Raw genomic sequence first — 25,228 nt, 5'->3', positions numbered from 1 at the left:
AACCTCAGAGGACACTACAAACCCACAAATACACAACACAACTACACAATACTGTGTACTTGTACTACCAGTTCTGTGTACTTGTACTACCAGTTCTGTGTACTTGTACTAATGGTTCTGTGTACTTTTACACCTGGTTCTGTGTACTTGTATTAATGGTTCTGTGTATGTGTACTAATGGTTCTGTGTACTGGTACTCCCGGTTCTGTGTCGGTGACTCACTCGATGGTGGTCTGGTCCAGGACTCCGGTCACTGGGATGCCGTAGAAGCGCTGCATGGCCGCCACGGCCGACTGCATGGCCTTCTCCTGCCGCAGGTCCGACGTGCGGACGTCATGAGGAAGCAGGTAGCCGTAGTTCTTCAGCCACGTCTGAGGAGGAGGAGGAGGAGAGGAAGACTTGGTTACAGGGCGACCCAGCAGAAACCTGCTCCTGGTGGACTTCTGTCCTCGTCCACCTTCAACAGAGATCCACGTCTGACGACTACAGCATCAGAACAACAACCAGAAAACTGAACACGAACACATCAGAACCAGAACCACAGCAAACAGAGAGTAAAACCCACAACGACTCCGAAAACTACAAAAACTGACGAATACAAAGAGACGCTAAAAACTACAGACAGACGCTAAAAACTACAAAGAGACGTGAAAAACTTGAACTTGAGGGGTGAGGAGGGTGAGGAGGGTGAGGACGGGGAGGAGGGTGAGGACGGGGAGGACGGGGAGGAGGGTGAGGAGGGTGAGGACGGGAAGGCCGAGTCCACAGCAGCTCTTCAATAATTCAGAGCGAAGCCGCTTCTCTCAGCTCGACTAGAACAGAACAGCGACCACGTGGACGTCTGCCACAAAACTCAGAACCAGGACTCAACAGAAACACGCTTCCACCAGAAAAATTAGAAATAAGACGAAAACCCATCACAATGAAATAAAACATGTTTGTTATGACACAGATCCAGAAGTCCAAACGATGAGACATAAACCTACATGATGTCTGAATCTATATTCAATAAATCAGAACGGTCGGATCACTTCTCAGGATGCTGACTTCAGGTCAGACTCATGAGATAAAACCCAAAACAAACCCGAAATGTGTTGAGATGAGCTGTTTTTAACTGACACAGTTTATCAACATATTAGATCAACGCGAAGCTAAGATTTATTTTAAAAAGTAAATATTTGGACACAGAAAAATGAATTCTTAAAAAAACATTCTGAACTAATAAGATACTGACGTAGTAAGTCCGACTTAACGGACACAAAGCCTGAATTATGAGAAGAAAATTAACATTTTGAGATAATTTCAGTTTTGACTTAAGATAGAACGATTAAAATCAAAACTATGAAAGAAAACCAACATTATTAATAGAAAATCTAATTTACTGACATCACAAAACACTTAAAAAAAAAATAAAAATCTATATTGTGATTTTATTTTTGCATCTTGTCCTTAATTCCACCACCACAGAGAAAACATTCACCAGAAACAAAGATGTTTATTGAGAATAAAGCATTTAACGAGTTGCTAAGTTAACCTTTTACGTTGTGACTGCGTTATATCAGCAGGACGCCTTTCATGCTATAAAAACACGTCAATCGTAAATTAATCACCAGTTATTTATACGGCTAAAGGACAATATTCAAACCAATGAAAAGCAAAAACTGAACCACAACATTTGCTGCTTCTGTGTCTTAACGTCTGAGTCTCTGTGTGTTTGGACAGAAGACTCTATGAGACGCTTCCATCGACTCTGTTTGCGCCTCCTGTGTGCTCACGTTGTTCGGAGCAGCTGATGGTTGTTTCGGCTCACTCGTGTTTCTCTTTGTGATCCAGAGCCTCTGGTTCTGATCTGCCTTTAATCCAGAGTGTAAACGTGAACACGAGGCGCAGCCCGGAAACCGCCTGCTGACGGTCCGACTCAGAGCTGCTCTGGGATCAACGAGTGACACCGAAGCTAAACATCTCGTCTTCTTCTGCTTCATCCACAGTCGGTGAAGCAGAACACACCAGAACTTCTTCCCAATGAGTTCCCTGCATCTGTCGAATTTAAAACGACAAACAGGCTTCATTTATCCAGAGGAGCGACACGACTCAGAACCATCCGGACAAGCCGTCAGCACATTACGGGACTTTATGGTCTGTGGTTTATGGTTTATGGTTTATGGTCTATGATCGATGTTTTAGTTAAATCCGTTGGATCAACAGAAAACTTATGAAAAAAAAGTCTGAAATCACAACCCAGCCGACAGACAAACATCTAAAGAATCTTTTCATAAATCATCAGATAACATTTAGCAGCCAGAAACCACAAAACCAGGACCAACATCAGTTCTCCCAGCCGTCCTCAAACGTGTCATTTAGGACGTTTGGTTCCATCGACAAACTTCTCCATCAGAATCACTTCATCTTCCACATAAATACTTCTACAAAAATCACGTGTTTACGCAAAGCAAGTTCTTTTCTTCTTTTCTTTTTCAGCAGTCATGTGACCACATCCACTTCTCGGCTGAACTGCAGGCGGTGTGTACACAACGTAGAGAGAAAACTAGTGTGGAAGCTCATTAAATATGTAAATGGTTGAATGTGCTTAGCCCCAGGTAACCTCCATTATTTACATCTTCATGTGTCCGATGACGACACCACCTCAGAATCATCACCAGTGTGACCAGTGTTCTATTCCAGGCTTATTTTAGCTTACTTTTTGTTATTTTTAATTTTCAGTCATGTGTTATATCTTGTTGTTTTTCTGTTATCTGCATTTAATCTCATATTATAGCGAGTTGAGAAACATTTCTGTATGCACTTGGAAAATCCAGATGTTAAAAACATTTGTGTGATAAATAAAGAAACTTGTAATGATTTGAGTCATCGTATCTATTCTCTGTCCTCCTTCATGGTTGTTCTGTCTCTACAGAAGTGCTGGACTTCATGTTGCAGTAAAACACGAGCCAGCCGTGAGGACAAATGTGAAACCTGCAGCTTGGAGTCGACCTGATGTCAACCTGAGCCAAGAAACAAAGTCTGAAGCTTCCAACGTCCTCATGAGAGCCTCCAGTCCGTCCTCACGAGCGCTCTGAGCAGCGGCGCCTCCGAGGACTCAACCGGGCATCAGTCAGTGTGCTGGTGTGTGTGTAAGTGTGTTCAGAGGTTGGATGGCACTGTAGTAATCGTTGTATAATAGCAGCTGGTGAATTATTTACTTCAAACTGTTTCCTTTGAGCCGGCAGCAGCTGGACACTCACACACCTACATGTCTACCAAGCCAAGAAGGGCTCGCCTACCTATGCTGCCAACAGGGGACCAGCGGCCCTGGTGGCTTTAAAGAGCCAAAAATTAAATGACATAGGGCTGCAGGGTGGAGCAGTGGTTAGCACCGTGGCCGTGGTCGCCGGTTGGCGTCCCGGTGAGGACACCCGGGATCTTTCTGAGTGGAGTCTCCATGTTCTCCCCGTGCAGCGTGGGTTCTCTCCGGGTTCTCCGGCTTCCTCCCACAGTCCAGAAACATGCTGAGGTTAATTGGTGATTCTAAATTGTCCGTAGGTGTGAATGTGAGTGTGCTTGGTTGTCTGTCTCTAAGTGTAGCCCTGTGATAGACTGGTTGCCTGTCCAGGTGAACCTGCCTTCACCCTGAGTCAGCTGGGATATGCTCCGCCCCCTAATGACCCTGGTGAGGGTTAAGGTGTAGAGATGATGGATGGATTTTCTTTTAGGGTCTGTTTTCATAATAGAACTACAACAGGGGACCTGCGACCCTGGCGGATGTGGACCTGTCAAACAGGACCGTCGTAGTCGGCAATGGACCTGTACATGTAAACACAAAGTCAACTGATGCTAACTGTTTACATTTTCAGCCAGTTTCCGTGCTGGTTTTCTCTCTGCTTTCTATAAACACTGCTGTTCAGTGAAACGGGAATTTTTGTCCTAACTGCTGAAAAACTGAGATTTTTTGTGTTTTTACAGAATTTGCTTCGTGTAGTTAAATATGTATAGCATGTGGAGCCAATTACGTGCATCGTTTACTTTTTCAGGTGTACTTCATTGTCATGTGTAATATTACTGGACTATTTCAGAAGCATTGTAGTGTTACTTATACGTTTCTATTCTTGTCTCACCTTAGCTTAACTTTTTTTTCAATTTTCGGTAATGTGTTGTATCTTGTTTAATCTCATGTGTTGTATATTTGACTTCTGTCATAACAATTTCCTCCTCTTATCATATTTGTATGCACTTGGAAAACCATTCTACAAATACTCCACCGATAAAGTTCGTTTTCTTTACTCATCTTTGGTTGATGTGGTTGCATAGATGAATGCCATGCACCAATTAAGAATGTAGCATCAGAAACAACTGCTTTATTTCATGTAGCAAGATTCGAATCATATAAGAAATACATTTTAAATATTGTCAAAGCAGTATTCTTAGTTAAATACTTTTAAATCTTTATAACATAATTGTCTGACATTTTCCTGTTTTACTGTGAAATGAGGGAAGTGTACATTTCAAATCAATACATTTATTTAATTTTTGTTGTTTGTTTTTTTAAAAATCTTGCAACCATGTATTTAATTAAGTAGTGTGAATATTTATACTTGTCATTGCTTGGTTATATACTTGGTATACTTGGTTGGACTTCCTGGTATGTTAGCATTCTGATATACTGCAAAGAACCAAATCTATTGCTGGCGTACGATACAGGACAGTAGCATGAACAATGGAACACAACCCTGGAGTTCTCAATCTGAAACGAGTTCAGCAAGTCTTCACATGACAGTCCCACAACTTCTTTTAAAACAAAAATGCACGTATTAGTCAACCAGCTCATATCAAAGAGAGGAACCGAGTCAGTGAGCAGATTTTCAGTCTCAAACGAAGCCCGAGGACAGAAAGCCGACTAAGAAACATCAACTGAAGGCGTTCTCCAAAGGAAAACCTGTAAACCTGATGCCATCACTGCTTTGAACATTAGAGTTTTATTTCCACTCACATTCATCTGTTGGCTTACTTTTACATTAAATGTTGTATAAAGTAACTGCATTTGTTCATGTTAATAATAAAAGTGTACATCAGTCTCTACTGGAGCGTCACTGTCGTGTTTTGATCTCAAATCAAATCATCTTTTACCAGTTCTCTGCTATGATGAGTCTGTTTTACAGCCTCTGTGTGTAAATGCAGGACTCCCTGCTGTTACTGCTATTAAAGGTCTTTAAAGTTTGGATTTAATGTGTCGCTGACATTCTAACAAATGTGCCCAGGATGGGCTGGATTATTACCCCAAACGTCACAGACGACAGCTTCCCACCGCAGTTCAGTTTCTCTGCATTAATGTTTAATACGAGAAAGAAACGGGAGAATAAGGAAGCTTCTGTACCGCAGACAACAAACACATAAATATCAGAGCAAATAAAGAACCCAGAAGGGTGCAACACAGAAACAACAGCAGCAAAAGTGCTTTAATTTAAATATTTAACAGCACTTTAATGCTTTAAATCAGGTTTTACTTGCACCGCTGCAGCCCGACTTGACGCTGCTGGTGGGAGGCAGCGAACAACCTGAGCTTCACAAACCTCCCGCAGGCCTCCGAACATCACACAGCAGAACACAGATCACAACCAAATGCAGCTGGAATTTGAATTTCTGCAGCCCGAAGCGGCGTCAGCGATTATTCAGGGGTCAATCGTGGCTTTGAGCTGAGTCACCCTGAGCTTAACTCGATGATGACATCCCGTTAGAAAAGGTCTGATGTGTCCTGTTATGGGAGGTGACTCACGTTTCACTTCCAGAGCTAATTATGAAACAGCTAAATGTTTTCAGGGTAAAGCTCCGAACTGTCACACATCCTCAGCTTGGTTTCAGTCAGAGTGTGAACACAGACGAGTTCTTCTCTCATTTATACAAACAGACGTGTTGAATCGCTGATTTCACTGAAAGACAACAACAACAACAACAACAACAGGCTTCTAGCCTGAACACGTTTGGGATGAATATTAAAGGCAACCACATGACAAATGGTTTCACTTCTAACAGCTTCCTTGGTTTGTTTTTAGCCCATTTTGGGCAAGTTCGTTGTAAAGAGTTGCCCTGGTCCTCTGTCGGGAGGACACGCCTCAAATTATTAAAAGAAACAATAACAAAAAACAACTAGAACGGGAACACAATGATACACAGTGTGAGCAGAACGACAATGAAAAGGGCAACACAGGCAAGAGACACAACGACAACAACAAAGAGACACAACAAAGAGACACAACGACAACAAAGAGACACAACAACAACAACAAAGAGAGACAAAAAGAGACCAAACAAGAAACAGAAACTTAAAAAAATAAAACAACAAGGAGAGGTCATATGAACTTAGAAACTAAGAGACCTAAAACAAATGCAAAACGACAACAAAGAGACACAACGACAAAGAAAAGAGACACAACAACAACCAACAGACACACAAGGCGACCAGAGGCTAGCTGCTTGCTGCTGCTGCTGCTCCACCTTCTAACAACATCGCTGTCCACCGTGTTGAAGTGCATCGGGCTGATTTTCGCCTCCTTGCAGCAGGAAGGTTCGTTTCAGGCTGTCTGTTTGCATCTGTGTCCACCTGCCCGTCGGGCCGCCTGATTGGCTGCCCGGCCGTCCGTCTCCGCGCCTGATTGGCCGTCGCTCCCCGAAGCCTCAACCTGTGCGTCAGCCTGCCAGCGTGTCTCCTCCGTCTGTCTGCTGCGATAAAAATAGACCTCGTCTCCTCCTGATAAACTATTTACCGTCTCAGCTTGAGTGCAACGGGTGCAGCCGCCTCCCGTCCAAACAGCAAGCGGCTCCGATAACCGGGCCGGAACAGAATCTGGCTTTAGTCTGCTTCCTCGGCTTCACTCAGGCCACAAACGTTATACTATCTAACCTGTCTCTTATTGTCATGATTAATCAATGTTGATTGGCTATAAAGTGGCTTAAAAAGACAAAGAAGTGCAGTTTTCTCTGCAAACAACCGGAAAAAACGTAAAATATTCAGTCTATGTTCATATAAGACAAAGAAAAGTGACAAATTCTCACATTTCTGAAGATGGACTCAGCGTTTGTTCTGTCACCTTCCATCATTTACTCAAATCTGCTCATCAGCTGAGAAGCATCAGGTGCTGCTAATTTACTTCCAATCAAATATTTGGCGCAAAACCGCAACAAAGACGTTGAAAATAACAAGATGTAAAAAGACTCACATGGATCTCAAACCACCACGAAGAGAAAATAAACAGGAATAAAGAGAATAAAACAAACACAAACGAGCAAAAAGACACAAAACAACAGGAAAGAGACAAAATGACAACATCAGCAACAAAAAAGACANTTTGTGGTTCTGGACTGTTGCTGGAACAAAAGCAGACATTTGAAGACGTCACCTTGAACTCTGACAAAGTGGATCAACAGCTTTCACTGTTTCCACCTTTTAGACTTGATTTAAATCACTGACAGTCAAATAAAGTCTGAACTCATCCTGAGCTGCTGCCTGCTTTGAATGTGAACTGAAAAGAAACACGAGGTCAGATATGAGCTGAAGAAGAATAGAATAGAAATAGAATAGAAAAATACTTCATTTATCACAGGCCTGGGAAATTACTGTGATACAGCAGCAGCAAAGAAAAAACACCAATCACAACAGAAAAGGGCTAAAGTTAAATACTATTTAAAAATGAAAAATAAAAATAAAGTGAAATTAAAATAAAATAAAACAACTGTACAAAATGTGCAAATTGAAAAAACAGTGCAAAGACAAAAGATTTTACAGAGCAGAGAGCTGAGAACGCTCTCTGCCAGACAGAGGTGAGGTGTTGTTCAGGGTTATTGCTCTGGGCAGGAATGATTTCCTGTACCGGTCCTTGTGGCAGCGGAGCTGAATCAGTCTGTTAGAGAAGGAGCTCCGCTGCCTGTCCAGAAGGGGGTGGAGAGGGTGGTCGGGGTTATCCAGAATAGATAACAGCTTGTTCAGAGTCCTCCCCTCCACCACCGCTTCCATGGTGTTCGGTTTGCAGCCGGTAACGGAGCCAGCCTTCCTGATCAGTTTGTTCAGTCTGTTGGTGGCTCCGATGCTGCCTCCCCAGCAGACTACAGCAGAGAACACTGGCAACAACTGACTAATAAAAAATGTCCAACATCTTGCTGCACACGCTGAAGGATCTCAGCTTCCTCAGGAAGTAGAGTCTGCTCATCCCCTTCTTGTATACAGCCTCGGTGTTGATCTTCCAGTTTAGTCTGCTGTCAATGTGGACGCCCAGGTACCTGTAGTCCTCCACCGCTTTAATGTCCTCTCCCAGGATGTTCAGGGGCTTTGTGGCCGTCCTCTTCTTCCTGAAGTCGATCACCATCTCCCTGGTCTTGGCCACATTCAGGAGCAGATGGTTCCTCCCAGACCACTCCACAAAGTCACTCAGCAGCGCTCTGTACTCCTCATCCCGTCCACCACGTAAACACCCAACCACTGCAGAGTCGTCAGAGAACTTCTGGAAGTGGACCAACTCACAGCTGTACTGAAAGTCTGAGGTGTACAGGGTGAACAGGAATGGAGAGAGCACAGTGCCCTGTAGGGCTCCTATGTCAGTAACCACCACATCAGACAGGGCAGCTCCAAGACGGACAAACTGCAGCCTGCCTGGATGGTGTTGAATGCACTGGAGAAATCAAAGAAAGTGATNCTCATGAGCAAAAAGACACAAAACAACAGGAAAGAGACAAAATGACAAAAACATCAGCAACAAAAAAGACAAAAATCACCCCAAAAAAACACAGAAGACATTCATGTAGAGACTCAGAACGTCATCAGAGACACAAAAGAAGAACTAAAGACACAGAACAGCAACGAAGACACGAGATTACCTCAAACTGACGGGACTTTTTCATCTCTCTTATTGTCATGATAAATCGATGATTGTTTAGTTATAAAATGTCTTAAAAGGGACAAAGAAATGTTGTTTTCTTTGACAAACAGCACAAAGAACCTCTCAGTATATTGACTTTACGATCATATAAAGAAAAGTGACAAATTTCTGAAGCTGGAATCAGCGTTCATCTTCATTCACTCGAAGCTGGAATCAGCTGAGATGCAACGTTTTAATCAGGAACACAACAGATCAGATCTAATGCACACCTCCCTGCCACCAAACGTTACGTTTCCAGTGTTTCCAGTGTTTCCAGGGTGTGTCTGCCTCTTACTTCCACTTACTTGCAGCTGCTTCCACGCTGTGTTCACTTTACATCAGCAGCTCCCCCGAGTGGCCCACATTCAATACGTCTCAACTTTCATCGCACGCTGACGTCAGCGTCCGACAAACAAACAGCGTCTTCCATGTCTGGCTGCCGTCCTCGTCCTCCCTCCAACAGCAACATGTATTCCACTTTATCTCAGACACCACCAGGACCAGAGCTTAAAACACATCGTCAACTTTTATCGCTAAACCGGTCGAGTCGAGCGAAACCTCCCAAAACGTCAGCCTTATTTTTGTCTTGACGAAATTAGTGCTTATTGGGTTATCAATGAAAGATTATAATGAAACTAAAAAAAGCAACAGATTGAAAATAGTAACAGACACACAAACAAACCCAAAGAGTCACAATAACGTCAAACAAATGCAAAACGACCACAAAGAGACAAAAACGGCAACAAAGAGACTCAAACCAACAACAAGAAACAAAATAACAACAAAGCCAGTCAAAAACAACAAAGAGACGTAAAACAGGAACAAAGAAACTGTAAATGACAACAAATGAACACAAAACAACAACAAAGGGCCACAAACAGCAACAAACAAATTTATAATGAAAACAAAAAAACACAAAATAACAACAAGGAAACTCAAAACAACAACAACAAAAGTGAAAATGACAACAAAGAGCAACAAGCAAACAGAAAAATGCAAAACGACTCCAAAGAAACTCAAAACGACAACCAGGACCTCAGACTGACGACAACTTTGGCTGAACTAGTGAACCGTCTCCACATCTGTGGGTCACCACAGACAATCTGTTTCTATCCATCAGGACCCTAAAGACAAACACGTCCTCATCAAAGAACATAAAGGTAAAATAATGAAGGTTTTCTGTCTCCAACAACCATTTAAAAAGAAACCCTACATCAGTCCGGATCAACACCACTAAATATTCTTTTTTTTCCAGGATTTTTACCAGTCAAACTGTTGAGCTGTTGATTCACAGTTTATATTTTCTTATTGTTTATTTCTGCTTATTTATCCGTATTTGTGGGAACTTTACTCTCTGCTGGAACAACCGAATTTCCCCTCAGTGTTAAATAAAACTTTTCTGTTCTATTATTCTATAGACAATAAACGGTCGTTAGCGGCCGTCATGGCAACATAATATTTCCTGTTTACATGCACCAAGGCATCATGGGAAGTGTAGTCCCAGAAGGTAGAACATTGTTACGACACCTTAAACAGAAGTGAGACAAAGAGTAAAACCAGGATCATGAAGCATATTTATGTTGCACTGTAAACATATTTTAGGATTTTCACTTTTATAACACAGTTTTTGATTTTATTTAAAGGTGTCACACTTTAAAAACTACGATTGGTTTGTGGTGAGGAGGTTTGAAGGGGAACTGTAATTAACCTGAAGACATTCAGCTCGTATCTGGACGGACTTCAGACGCCTTCGGGTCGAACACAGTCTTTGGTCCACGTAACTCGAAGCCCTCTTTGCAGACGCCCAGGTGGGACTGAGCGATGACATCACGTCTGCAGTGTCCAATTACATCCATCCGTCAAACAAACAGCGGCTCAGCGATCAATGAACGGACAGACGTGATCATTAGACCGCAGATCATAAAGTTTCCTTCGTAAAAACTATAAAACTTCTCAGACAAACTGAGCTGCAGGAAAGGTGAAGGTATCCAAACAGCAGGAGCAGACGGCTGAACTATGACGCAGGTTTAACAAATCCAGGCTTTGTTTGAGCTAACTCACATAAAAGACAAACCAACAGCTGGTTATAGTTTATGATACAGACAAGATGAGGCTTTTCTAAGGCTGTCCCAGCAGCAGAGACGGTGCAAATATGCAGGAGATGCAGCGCAAGAATAAAAGAAACAACCAAATAAACGACCGTAAAAAGTAAGTATAGAAATTGCGGAGATTATTCTGTAATTCTGTACGTCCTGGCACATGTATAAACAACAACAACAACAACAACAACAACAACAATAATAATAATAATAATGCACAGCGTGTTTAAAAGTCCAGCAGCAGCTCGGCGTCGGACTGATGGACAGATGGATGAACAGATGAACCAGCAGATCAATGCAGATTTGGTGGACGAGCAGACGGAAGCAGCTCTGTTCACAGCGTTTATGAATTCAATACGAAGTCAGAATCGTTTTAAACTCCACGTCGTTGGTGACGGAAGGCTCTGCATGTGTTTCCAGTCTGATGCAGGAGCAGCCACGTGAGTTAGGAAACGTTTCTGGGAGTTTTTCTTCCCCCAAAACTGATTAAAAAATCGTTCTAGACTTGATATAAGTTCACATGTGGACTGTAAATGAAAAACATTTTGAGTTTTCTCTGAAGGTTGAGACTCAAGTGTTCAATCAACTGATAAATCAGCCGCTCAGTTTATCAGCTGATCAGTTTATCAGTTTATCAGCGTATTTAAGGAGCTAAAAGGAAACAAAATCAGCTCCTCGTATCGACTCGTGTCTGGTTCCATCCATTTATTCAGAACAGCTGGTTTTTATTGTAGAAAAGGAGAAATCGTTTTGTTGATTGATGCATGAAAAAGTGTAAATTATAGAAAGTGTTCAACCAAACCATCCTTTCACTGTTCAGATGTTTTCATTACCTGACCTCACTTTGCAGATGCCTGCTTTCACTCTGACAGCAAAGACAACCACAGACTGAACTAACCAAAGCCATGAAGGAGAAGTCTCTCTCTGTCAGGATGGTGAAGGCTTTTCATCTGCAGCGCAGACGGACTTGGCTCAAGATCAGAACAACTCAGGAAGCATCTAAAATGAGCTGGACTGAACCTAAAGGTGATGGTGGTCCAACAAAAGCCAGCTGGACGCAAAGCAACTCTCTAGAACGTTCCTGCAGCTGTTTCACAAAGAAGAGCATCGACCAGATCAAAGGATGAAGGTTGGTGACCTCCAGAAGGCTGTGAAGTCCATCTGACCTCCAAATGAGGACCAGAAGCTCGGAGAGTGAAGTCTGCAGCTGCTTCAGCACATCAGGCGCTGATGCATCATCTGAATGCCTGGTTTGAAAAGCTGTAAATTACTGAAGCGAGCGGGTTGACTGAGTTCGTCTGAGTCTCTGCTGCTCCTCAGACGTCCAAACAGAACAATAGCCTCATCAGACCAGATCCTCGCCTTCACAGCTGCACCGAGCGACAGCGTTGGCGGCCGACGAAGACAATGGTGAGAAAATGTGCAGCCAGGAAGACGAGGGAGGACGAGGAGGCTGTCAGTCAGAGAGCCGAGATGTTCGCAGGCGGAAACCATTCACAGCCGCCTCCATGAAAACACAGCTCGTTAGCCCAAAGCAGCTTGTTTAGCCCAAAGCAGCTCGTTTAGCCCAAAGCAGCTCGTTTAGTCCAAATCAGCTCGTTAGCCCAAAGCAGCTCGTTTAGTCCAAATCAGCTCATTTAGTCCAAAGCAGCTCATTTAGCCCAGATCTCAGGTGTAATGCGAACCTCTGGGGAGTCGAATCCCTCCAGAGCTGCAGGAAGCGGACAGAAACCAGCAGAGGGAGGGCGGGAAACGGGCCTCGGACATCGTCACAACGCTTTCTCGTCGCCCGTCGGCCATTTTCATCATCACCACCTTGAATTATTTCCTGTTGTTGTCGTCCTCGGCTTCCAAAACAAGAGATTTCACTTCAGCACAGGCACGATTCCAGCGCTTCCACTGGTCCACTGGGCCTCCTGGCCTTCAGCAGATCTACAAATCGGTTCATTTCCAACAAGTGTAACAAGAAAACCGACAGAATTCAGGAAACATGTTGCTGCGCTGCTCAGATTCTGTCCACCTTTTAAAAGTGGAAAATGTTCCAACCAGGCTGGTGCTGGTCCAGAAGGTTCCTGTCAGTGTCTGTCTATGAATGGATCCATGGTTCTACTAGAACCCAGTCTCTGGTCACATTTCACCACCTGTTGAGGTTCTAACATCAGTAGAACCTGATGTGGTGAAGGTGGACCAGACAAGGTTCTGGTTTTAGATGTTTAAACTAAATGTTGATGTGGATCATTGGTAGGAACCAGAACCTGGAGTCCACAGGTTCTAGATGTTGGTTCTACATGTTGGTTCTAGGTGTTGGTTCTAGATACTAGTTATAGGTGCTGGTTCTAGATGTTGGGTCTAGGTGTTGGTTCTAGATGTTGGTTCTAGGTGTTGGTTCTAGATGCTGGTTCTACATGTTGGTTCTCGGTGTTGGTTCCAGGTGTAGGTTCCAGGTGCTGGTTCTAGGTGTTGGTTCGAGATGTTGGTTCTAGGTTTTGGTTCTAGGTGCTGGTTCTATCTGTTGGTTCTAGGTGCTGGTTCTAGATGAGCAGAGTTTTGCTTGACTTTTTCCCGACTCAGTTTTTGGTCCTAAACAACCAGACCATAGCTCCATCACTGGTTTCTTCCTGGTTTGTTCCTGTTTCTCTGGTTGAGTCTGTTTTCAGCCTGAAACACTTCCTCAGAACAAACCGACTCAGTCGTTCTACTTCACTGGAAACTCTTTCACACTGAATGTTTTCATTCAGCTCAGAAACATGAAGCTTCACAAAAGAACCCTGAAAGCCAACAGCAGGTCTGAACGGCTTCTTATCTGGTCAATAAACGACCAAAATCACCACATTTATCGGCCGGAAACCGTAAAAACATCTGATTTAAACCTGCATTTATTAACCTCATTAATAAAGACTTTAGACGCTCATCGATCCTCGCTGTCAGCATCTGCAACCTGCCGATCAATGAATCGATCGATCACCGATAACGGTGGTCCGGGGGCAGCTGCAGCCCACACGGCTCAGATGTTCCACAGAAAGGTTGAAGCGGCTCAAATCGGACCTGTTGCGTAAACAGACCAACAGACAGCAGAGGACGTGAGTCAGAGCGAAACTCGACGCCTCGCTGAGACGAAGACGAAGACGTGTCAGAAATAAAACCGTTTCTGAGGTTTTACAGCAAAGAACCATAAATTAATCAGCAGATTAATCAACATACAAACGAACAATCATCAGATGTCTTCACACGGAATTAAAAAATCAGAATAAACATCCATCCATCATCTCTACACCTTAATCCTCACNGTTTCTCTTTGTCCAAGTCCACTATATCCAGTCAGAGGCTGCAGTGGCAGCTGCTGCAATAGTCCAAAGTCAATCACGGTACCTTGATGCTGCTGAATCCACATCAGCTCCAGAGACGTTCTGCCTTCATCTGTGGAGGAAACATGGAGAGCAGAGCTGGAACATGAGAGTTTGTCCTCACAGGAACAGCAAAGTCTGAGCAGCATGTAGAGTTTGATTTTATATTTTTGTAAAATGAATAAAGACATTTGTCATTGTTTCTCATGTCTGTCATTCTGAGTCCTGCTGACAGAAGACATCTCTGAGTTCTCTCTCCTTCTTCATGTTGTTCTGGTTCCACAGACCTGCAGGACTTTATGTTGCAGAGAAACATGAACCTCAGTGAAGAAAAATATGAGTAAAAAACAGTCAGAAACTGCTGCTTGGAGTTCAGAGGGTTAAACAGTGAGCTGCTCACAGGATTTAATGTGTGTTAAAGAGTTTCTCTGGAAGCTCAGTGGTGTTTGTGCTGGTTGGATGTGAGCTGCTGTGAAGACAAAGAAGCAGAAGAGGAGGTGGTGATGGAGAGACAGACGTTTTCACAGGATCGGCTTCAAACACTTTGTTTTTGGAGAAGTTTTAAATGAGACGTGTAGAATAAAGTGACCTTAATGAAACATCATGATTTCAATCTTAATTAATCTTCATTTTCCTGATCTAACTGTGCATCACTGATGATGCATTCAAGGACCATCAGATCAGATAAATGGTGCCATCAGAAAGATAGACCAGAACAACCTGATGCCTTTCAAACCCAGCAGTAGGTTTTAGGGTTCAGAAGGTTGAAGCTGCAGTCGCTGGCCACAAAGTCAGAAGATGTCCTCACTCAACATTTACATATTTACACAGCAGACATGTCAGTCCCTGATCAAATCTTTATGTGTCCCTCCCTCAGTGTGTTCCGGCTGCTGCCGCACCTTCATCACTTCACCATCACAGAATGTAGTGTGACTGGTTGGACTGAGCTGCGTTCACAGGATCAAGAGTTATTCTGAGCACAAACCTCCTCACGGCTCCCACAGACACTTTCATTTACTCCCATCCTGACTCCTGGTCCTCCTCTATAATCCAGAGCATCACTCAGCAGGTCAAAGGCAGACAAACAAAAGACTCAGTGAGCTGCTTGAAGCTGCAGTCGCTGCCCACAAAGTCAGCAAAGGTGCTGAGCTGCCGAGCACCTTGAAAAACTGCAGCACTGGTTCTGTTTTAAAGGCAAAAGCTGCTCATAACCAAACTTCCTTCAACTTCCTCCTGCACGTTTTATGAAGCTGATTAACTCCAGGAGTCAAAGCAGCAGTCGGGGGACAGTGTTCAGTTTGGAGGCCTCAGAACTGCCTCTCTGCTCTTTGGACAGAGTGGCTCTTTGTTTGTTAGCCTTTATTATAGCGGAAAGTGGAGAGAGAGACACAGGAAACGTGGGGAGAAGAGTGGGGGAAGGACATACAGCAAATGGGTCGGACTCAAACCCATGACCGCTGAGTCGGGACTATAGCTCCTGTTTATGGGTCGCCTGCTCAACCAGTTGAGCTACTGGAGCTGCCTGGACACTGAGTGGTTCTGTTAGATTCATCAGACCAAGACCTTGAGCAGGACCGGAGGTGGTTTCAGATGAGTGTGAGGCAGCAGGACGACAGTCAGGACCTTCCATCCATCTTCTTCTTCTTCTTATCCAGAGTCGGTCTCCGTGGCAGCAGACTCAGCAAGTCATTCCAGACATCCTTCTCTCCAGCAGTGTTTTCCAGCTGCTCCTGTTGGTCCTGAGGTGTTCCAGGCCAGAGGAGACGTGTAATCCCTCCAGAGAGTTCTGGGTCTACCTGGGGCTCTCACTGGATGTAGATTGTTGCTATCAGCCTGCCTCATGTTTCACGCAGCTTTCTGCTCCCCGTCATCTGTTACTGTTTTCTAAATCCTCGTCACTACAGGAAACAACAACCTGCACGCTGAAAGATGTTGAAGTTCCTCAGCTGAAGGAGCAGCGACTCTCCAGATGTCTGAGCTCCTCAGCTGCTCTCTGAGGCTGAGCCCAGACACCCGACAGAGGAAACACCTTTCAGCTGCTTGTTTCTCCTTCTTTGGTCTCTAATCAGAGTCGTGACCGTAGATCAGGTTTAGATCAATAAATCAAGATGAATCCAGAGCTTCACCTTCCAGCTCAGCTCCCTCTGCACCACGACGGCACCGATCCATCCGTCCATTTCACGCTCCATTTTCCGTCACTGTGAACGAGATCCTGAGAAACTGAAGCTGAAGCAGCAACTCAGGTCCAACCCAGAGGGATCGATCCACAGGTTTCCATCATCCTGCACTGCAACCAACTGTCCTGTAAAGTCACAGTAAAATACTGGCGCCGGTATTTTACTGTGACTTCACAGTGTTCCAGCTTTGATTGACCTAAACAGTGAATTACTGTAGAAGTGATTACAGCAGAATATGAGGTTCACTAGAGATTCACTCAAGACTGGCAGATCCCTGTAAGCGAAACCGTGACGATTCAGCGTTTCCAGGAAGTTTAAAGAAACACTTTCCACAAAGACACAAAACACTGTGTGTGTGTGTGTATGTGTGTGTGTGTGTGTTTATTTTCTATACCATATCTGAGAGTTTACAGGTTGTTGTNGTTTTATTTTCATATTAATACTTTATATTTTATTATATATTTGTACTTTCCTACTTCTTTTAAGACTTCTGATTGGGAGCATCCAAATGTCCAATATTTGCACATTTTATCGCCTGAGGGGAGAAGATTTGCTGCTTTTCTTCATCTGGATGCTTTTGGACGTTTTATAAACAAGCAGTTGATCAGTGATGAAGAAAATCAGCCTCAGATGTGAAGATTTCCAGCAAAAATAATGAAAACACACCAAATATTTGCAGGTTTCACAAGATGTGATCTTTGTCTTTACATTAAACTGGATATGTGAATGTTTTGGGGCTTTTGGTCGAACGTCACTCTGACCTCTACAACAGTTTTTTTCCATGTTAACAACCAAACAGCCTTAAACTCTTCCTTAAATCTGAACATTTTCAGGTTTTCTTAAGACGTTTTCATGCAAAAGCTGTTTTCTGCATCGACAGAATCACAGCTGGATTCAAACGAGATATACGACAACTATTTCCAAAAAGTTTTTCCAGAAAAAATGATGAAAAAATGCAAATACCTGCAGATCTCAGAGTGTCAGAAGAAGCACTTTGCTGCTTTTCTTTGTCGTGCATCTCTGTGATTTGAATGTTTGAATATTTTTGGACATTCGGTTGAACACATTCATGAAGACGTCACGACCAGCGGTGCAACATTTTTGGGCAACTTCTTTTGCAATTTATGAACAAACAAAATAATTGTTAGTTGAAGCACGAAACATGAAGATTTGAGGATAAAATATGGACTAAAGTCCAAATATCTGGAGGTTTTGTTGCGTTTCTTCGTCGTGCATCACCGTGAACTGAATATCTTTGGACTTGTCTCTTTCAGTTCAGGACAGTTTCTTGGACAAAACAAGCTTCAACATGAATATTTCCAGCCTTTCATAAGATATTTTCATGCAAATGCTTTGTGTTTTCTGCACCAACAGAAGCTCAGTTGAGATGCTGAATAAAGGCAGCTGGCTTTCAGATGTTCTACTGACTGTAGAGAGATCGCTCACTTGTCTGATGTTTCATGAGCAAACAGTGAAGTGACGATGAAAATAAATGAACTAAAAGCAAAGATTTCAAGCAACAAGAAGGACAACATGACAAATATTTGCAGATTCTAGTGTCTCAGGATGAAAGCTTTGTTGCTTTCCTTCGTCGTGCATCACCGTGAACCGGGTATTTTTGGACTTTTGTTGGACAAAACAAGACTCTGCAGACGTCACTCTGGTTGTGCAACGCTGTTTGGCAGCTTTTTGACCCATAATGAGAAGAACCATCAGCTGCAGCCCTGCAGGCGGCTCATTCCCCTCATTTGTACCGTTTTGTAGTCGAACCCTGTCGGATCCGAGCGGCGCATCAGCGTGACAACAACAACAATGGCAGCGGCGGCGGGGTTGTGATTGTGGCTGCTGCTGGCAGCCGCTGCAGGCGCTGCCTTTGTCTGCATCAAAGTGTCACCAGCAACACAAACACGACTAAATAACGGCAGCTCTGATCTCCAGTCACTCAGGTTCACGACTCCCAACCAGGAATCCTGCAGATACAAGCTGCATCTCATCAACAACAACAACAACAACAACAACAACAACAAGCAGCAGCTCCACGTTCAACAAAGAAGTTTGCAGCAGCAGCAGCAGCAGCAGACAAAGAGCCGCTTCATCCAGCGCAGGAGGATTTCTGGATTTATCAGCGTGCACCTCCTGCCTCCGTCTCTGCTCCAGCTCGCTGCCATTTCCATAAATTATGGAGGGGAGGCTATATTTGGACTCAGAGAGGCAGAGTCTGGAGACGCTTTGTTCAGCAGCAGCACATGAAAGGTTCCCTTTAAAGCTGCCTGATAACAGCTGATGGTTATTTACTGACAACACAAAGATCCCGAACATGAGCCCAGCAGAGAACAATCTGCAGCTTTCTCACCGTCTTTAACAGAATCCTGCAGGTTTGGGGCCTAAAGAGAATCAGAAATAACGACTAATGAGCCTGATGAGCAAATTAAAGCACCTCAGTGTGGGAACACAGCAAACAGGAAACAAAGACTTCAGCTTCCTGCGTCTGTCGGCTGTTTTACTGTCATGAAAACATCCCTTAAAGTGATGCAGGAGGACTACCTTCATTATCAGTGGATTTAAAATCACACGTGCACACGCACACGTGCACACACACAGCCTTGATATTCCCCCTGAGCTCCCAGACTCTCCTCTGATGGAGCTCAGGATGAAGTCAGCTTCCAGCTCAGCACTTAAGGGAAAAGTTAAGGGAAACTTAAGGTGACGTTCTCCACATTTTAATGAACTTTACAGTTAAAACTTTGACACTTCCTGATATTTTCTGAGACTTTTTTTCCTGAAAGCTCCAGTTTTTTGCATCTGGACACATTAAACCAGGTTTACATTATAAAACAATTTCTGTTTTATAAAAACCTTTATTTTACTTGTAAAAATGTGATGAAGGAACATTTCCAGAAACATTCAGGGTCTTTATCTGAATCTCGAATCCACCGGTCCAGATGAGAACTGGTAGACTACAAACTGGCCAAATCTGGGCTGAATCGTGCCACAGAGGCAGAAAACTCTTTAAATATAGTTTATGATTCGTGAAACCTTCAGCCGATTTGTGAAAAAGCAAAAAACCAGAGATTACACGTGATGGTTTTCAATCTGCACCTCGTCTAATCTGGTCAGCAACAGCATTAAAACACATCAAATCAGGAAGTGATTTAAAGAGTCTTCAGCTTCTCAGCCTTCGTTTAATCCAGATCTGACTGTTTATACATAAAGTGGTTTTAAATCCGGACCTGAACTCATTTACAGGTAAATAAAAGATGACATATCTCCTCCTGCGTTCTCACAAACAGGAAAGAAAAGTTACTTAAATGGTTCAGTCCAGACTGGACCCACCGGAGCAGGTCTGGATCTGGCCTAATGACCTGAGATATCCATTTATTTTGCATTTTAACACAGAGAACAACGGTTTTGCAAATCAGAGATTGTGTTTCAAAGACTCTTCAGCCTCCGTATGAGAATCTAATCCAGATGTTGTCGATTTGTACCTGGTGGGTTTAGATCTGGATCTGGTCTAACGTGGTCCACATGCAGTCACATCCTCATTTCTGCACTTTCACAAACAGAATTAAGGTTTTGCAAATCAGAGCCTGTGGATGTGGATTAAATGATCTTCAGTCTAATCCAGATGTTATGATCTGTACCTGGTGGGTGTTGATCTGGAAATGTCCATTTATGTTGCATTGTAACACCGAGAACAACAGCTTTGCTAATGAAAAACTGTGTTTTAAAAACTCTTCAGTCTGAGTAGGACAATCTAGTCCAGATGTGTTGATCAGCATCTGGTGGGTTTAGATCTGGATCTGGTCTAAAGTGGGCCAGATGCAAAAAAAAACCCCAACAACAATGAAATATATATATCTATACATATATATATGCATTTTAGAAAAAGAATTATGGTTTTGCAAATCAAGCACTGTGCTTTAAAGACTTCTCAGCCTCTGCAGGACCATCTGGTCCAGATGTGGCTGGCTCTACCTGGTGGTTCTGGATCTGGTTCGATGTCAAACAAACAGAGAAATCGTGATTTTATGCATTTTAAAGTGTTTTCAGACCATCTAAAATGTCTAACGCAGCTTTCCACCGTCACAGCGCGCACACAGCAGACTCCCTGCACTTCTTAGTCCCTTAACTTTCCCCTCAGCCAGCGGCGCTCCGCTGAGCGTGAAGCCGACTTCAGCGGCCGCGCGTCGGGCTGCGCCTGCCGGAGCCGCCGCTCGGTTCCGGGACTCACCTCCACGATGAACGTCTTCTCCTCCCCGCACACCGACACCACCCAGAGCAGCAGCGGCACGTAGCAGCTCCTCCAGCACCACAGTCCCGGGAGCCCCGCCGCCCTCCGCCGCCTCCCGCCGCCTCCCGTCGCCATGGCCGCGTCCCCGAGTTCCCCCCCACCGCCGCCGCCGCCGCCGCCGCTTCTTCCCGCCGGTGATTTCCAGACTCCTGCTGCTGCTCGTTTACCGGAGCAAACGGCCCGCGAGCTCCCGCTGCATCCTCGGTGAGTCCGTCCCGGTGCTCGGTGCGTCCGTCCCAGTGCTCGGTGGGTCCGTCCCGGTGCTCGGTGCGTCCGTCCCNTATTTTCAGAAACTGTTCTGTATTTACAGGCCACATATCTCCACACAGATTGTCATTCTGTTCACAGATAATATTGAGACAAATGCAGCTCCACAAACCTCCCGTGATCCCGACAGACTCTCCTGTTGTTGAAGTCAGCTGAGTCTCCTCAGGTCAGGACAGCATCTGACCACTAACCAGGTAACTAACTAACTAACTGATACTCTTCACTGAGCTCCGTTTGTGTGACGCTGCAGTTTCTGACCCCAACATGTACAAAAGTCACCGTTTCCTGACTACATGTTTGTTCTAAACTCCACAGCAGTTCACATGAGCTCCACCACGTAGAACAGAGAAACACTGCTTCCACATGAACGTATGAATCATCCTCCGGTCATTCAACACTCACAGGGACGTTCTCCTGTTCCTTTGTGAAAGCAGCAAACACCTCCAACTGTCACACATTCACCAGCACTTCAACAAAACAGCCAAACACGTCGCTGCTTGTCTGGAGCTGGAAGAAACGATCACAGGTCCACTTACCGAGCTTTCAGCCATGAACTTCATCAGTGTCAGCTCTCTTCTGTCCACAGCAGGCCTGTGTGGAAAAGCAGCTTTGTGCTTCACTCTAAGTCAAACTTCTATCAGACAAAGTGAAGCGACGCTGCTTCATCAGTGTGTTCAGGCTGCTGCCACACCTTCATCAGCAATGTGACTGGTTGGACTGAGTTTCAGGCTGTTCACAGGATCAAGAGTTATTCTGAGCACAAACCTCCTCACGGCTCCCACAGACACTTTCATTTATTCCCATCCTGACTTCTGGTCCTCCTCTTCTGCTGTCTGTCCTGGTTTATGGTTTCTAGTTTTATTTTCTTTCATTCATTCCTGTGTTTCTTGTTTCTGCCTGTGTGTGTGTCTGTGTGCAGGTTTTACATCCTTTTTCAGTTATTTCCTGTTTTATTTTGAAATCACCTTTCCTGGAGTGTTGCTCGTTGTTGTACTTCCTCTTTAGACTGCCCTGGTTCACCTGCATCTTGTGACTCATCTGTGTCTCGTCTCCACATTAGTTCTCTCTGTGATAATAATCCTGCGTCTTCCTTTGCTCTCTGACATTTTGTCCTGTTTTATCTTCTGTCTGTAACCTGCTGGATCACCTGCCTGTTCACTGCATCTGTGTTCTGCTTCCTGCTTCCTTTGTCTGTGTTTGGTTTGTGTTTTTAGTTTTAGTACCTTGTTCATTCCCCTGATGTTTACCTGCCTGTTGCTTTCCTTATGCTCCTCTTTCCTCTGTGGTTTTCGGCTGGTTTTGTACTTTGAGACTGTTTGGAAAAAGTGCCAAGTATCCAGTTACTCAAGTAAAAGTCCAAAGGATCCAATCATCTGAGTAAAGGTAAAAAGTATCCGGTTACTAAAGTAGAAGTGCCAAGAATGAAGAATGAAGAATGAGAAGAGATGAGGGTTGAGGATCAGCGCCCTCCAGTGGTCACAGTGAGCAGCTGCAGCTGTCTCCATACAACACTGTTCAAACTGACACACGACCCTCAAGTTAAGGGCAAAGTTATGGGAAACTTCACTTCCAGCGCTGAGCCTCAGATTCTCTGTTTTCATCCACATTTTAATGATGTCAAACCCTGTGAGACGTTGCAGGTGAAGACTTCATGCTGTCTGAAACACTTTCTCATCTGTGGCAACTTTATTCATTTAGTGAAAATGCAAACGAGGAAGGTTTCACTGCTTGTTTCCACATGTCGATAACATGAGACCTGGTCCAGATCTAAAACCACCAAATCTTGCTGTTCTGCATTTTGACAAGTAGAATAAAGGGTTCACAAACTGGAAACTGTGGTCTAAAGGCTCTTTTAGGACAGTCTGGTGCAGACTGGACCACTTTCTACACAGTGGTGGATATCTATTGATGGTCACTGGTGACTACAAAGGCCACATGATTCTACTGTTATTGTACCTGATAATCACCTCATTATGCTAATTAGACAGTTTTCCATCATGTAACTCTGAGCAGCCATCTTCAATTACAGCACAGACACCTTGAATTAAAGGTTTAAAATATACAAGTTAGTATTAAGGAGGAACTCTGAGCTGTGTTTTGTGTTGAATCAGCCCTTTAATGCTTCAATCAGTGACCTCAGTTATCAGTCAGTGCAGCAGGAGACGCTGTCAGGAATAAAGGAACCGTGAAAATGCAGTGTTCCATAGAAGTGAGAGAAAATGCAGAGTTCTAACTGTGTGAAGATGATCAAGGTGAAACAAAGACCTTTTCTTGAACTTCTGCATGAGTTTCTGTCGTGGTTTTATGTTGGTCACACAACTGTCAGTGTTTTCTGTCACATGACCACCAGCCACTTTCAGCATCTGCTTCATCAGCTCTGGCTGCTCACATAAAGTGACTCTGACACGTGATTTAGAGGAAACTGTTTAAATGTTGAGGGTTACTGTGAGAATCCAACATGTAGAGAAGTTTGAATGAAGAAAACAACAGAATGAATGAGTCCAAGTCTTGTTTAATTCAGCAACAAACAGCCACAGAGACAAACTTAACGGTGACTGAACGGTCAGAAGGTCAGCTGGACTTGTTTTCAGCTGTTTCCTGCTGCTTTTCTTTAGTTCTCAGTGTTCATGACGTCTGTCTGCTGTTTCTCAGTGTCCACGTTATTCTGTAGATGTTAGAGGAGTAGAAATGAGACCTTCAGGGTGAGTTTGTGTTTTCATGGTGGATAGCTGGTNTCGGTGCGCTCTGGATGCGGAGCTGCAACAAAGCGCGGAGGCAGGTCGGTGTGTCCGGTACCACTGAGGAGGAGGAGGGACGGAAGGATGGAGAGGAGGAGGAGGAGGAGGAGGAGGATGTTGTTGCAGCAGCGCGTCTCCGCCGCTGGAGGCGCTGCTGCAGAATCTTTACGACCTGATTTATTGTCACTCAGGTATGAAGGAAAAATGGAGCCAGAGCTGGAATGAAAGTACAGTGAGGACAGATCCAGCAGCTGGTGTCCTCAGGTGTTTCCAGAGACGCATTTCTGAACTGATTTGGTAACAACAGAGAAAGAAAAACGAAAAAACGACCAGAAAACGACCTGCAACAGAAGGTGGGACTCCAAACGGCAGAAAGTGACAAACTGGCCACAGAGACTGAGACACAAAACAAACACAAAGAGACACAAATGACGACAAAAACTGGAAAACAAAACAAAGAACAAAAGACCAACACAAAAACAACACAAAACATGAGCAACACACGACAACAAAAACAGGCAAAATGACAGAGAGATGGAAAACGACCACAAGCATTCAAACAACAAAAAAAGTGACTCCAAAAACAGACACAAAATAACAAAGGACCCGACAACAAAGCCACACACAGTTACAACAGAAGTTCACAAAACACGAACGAGATGGAAAATGATTACAGAAACACAAAAAGACAACAAAGAAGAAAGAAACTGACAAAAAAGAGACAATAACAGGACAGCAAAGATAGAAAAACCGCCACAAAGAGGCACAAAACAACATCAAACTGACAAAAAGAGAGAAATCACTACAAAGAGGCACAAAATGACAACAAAGACTACACAAAGCAGCTACAGCTACACAGACAATGACCACAAAGACACAAAACGACATGAAAGAAATGGAAAATGATTACAGGAACACAAACCGACAAAAGAAAAGGACGACAAAGACGTAAAACAATCACAAAGAGACGCAGCGCCACATGAAAGAGGCATAAACTGACCAGGAAGAGACACAGAACAAGGACAGAAAGACACAAAAACACCGACAAAGAGACACTAAACAACATCAAACTGACACAAAAGGACAAAAACTACAAAACCAAACCAAACAGCTCCGAGAAGATGTGACTTGACAAAAAAAAAGGTGCGAAACTGCCACGACAAAACACAAAAAGGCGACAAAGACACACAGAATGACCACAAAACAACACAAAGTGGTGTAAAATGACCACAAAGACACACAACGACAACAGAAAAGAAACTAACTGACAAAAAAGGACCACAAAGGTGTAAAACAATCACAAAGAGACACAAAACGATCACAAAGAAGAACAAAAAAACACCAACGAAAAGACACAATATGACCACAAAACAACACAAAGCAGCTACAGCTACACGGACAACAGACACACA

At 43.9% G+C, this 25,228-nt stretch overlaps 1 protein-coding gene across 1 annotated transcript in view; it reads right to left on the bottom strand.

Moving 5' to 3' along the window:
- The window catches only part of mmp24 (matrix metallopeptidase 24), a 50,859-nt gene extending 29,973 nt beyond the window's left edge, over positions 1-20,886 (bottom strand). The window contains exons 1-2 of the mRNA XM_008280477.1: positions 20,752-20,886; positions 223-371 (exon numbers count right to left, since the gene is read on the bottom strand). Of these exons, the coding sequence (XP_008278699.1) occupies positions 223-371; positions 20,752-20,886 (284 nt within the window). The remainder of the gene's footprint in view (positions 1-222; positions 372-20,751) is intronic.
- Between the last annotated feature and the right edge of the window lie 4,342 nt (positions 20,887-25,228).

The sequence above is a fragment of the Stegastes partitus genome, unplaced genomic scaffold (genome assembly GCF_000690725.1).
Source record: "Stegastes partitus isolate 25-593 unplaced genomic scaffold, Stegastes_partitus-1.0.2 Scaffold196, whole genome shotgun sequence".
Taxonomy (NCBI): Eukaryota; Metazoa; Chordata; class Actinopteri; family Pomacentridae; genus Stegastes; species Stegastes partitus.
Note: the sequence above shows the minus strand (reverse complement) of the source record. Positions and strands in the feature narration are given on the sequence as shown.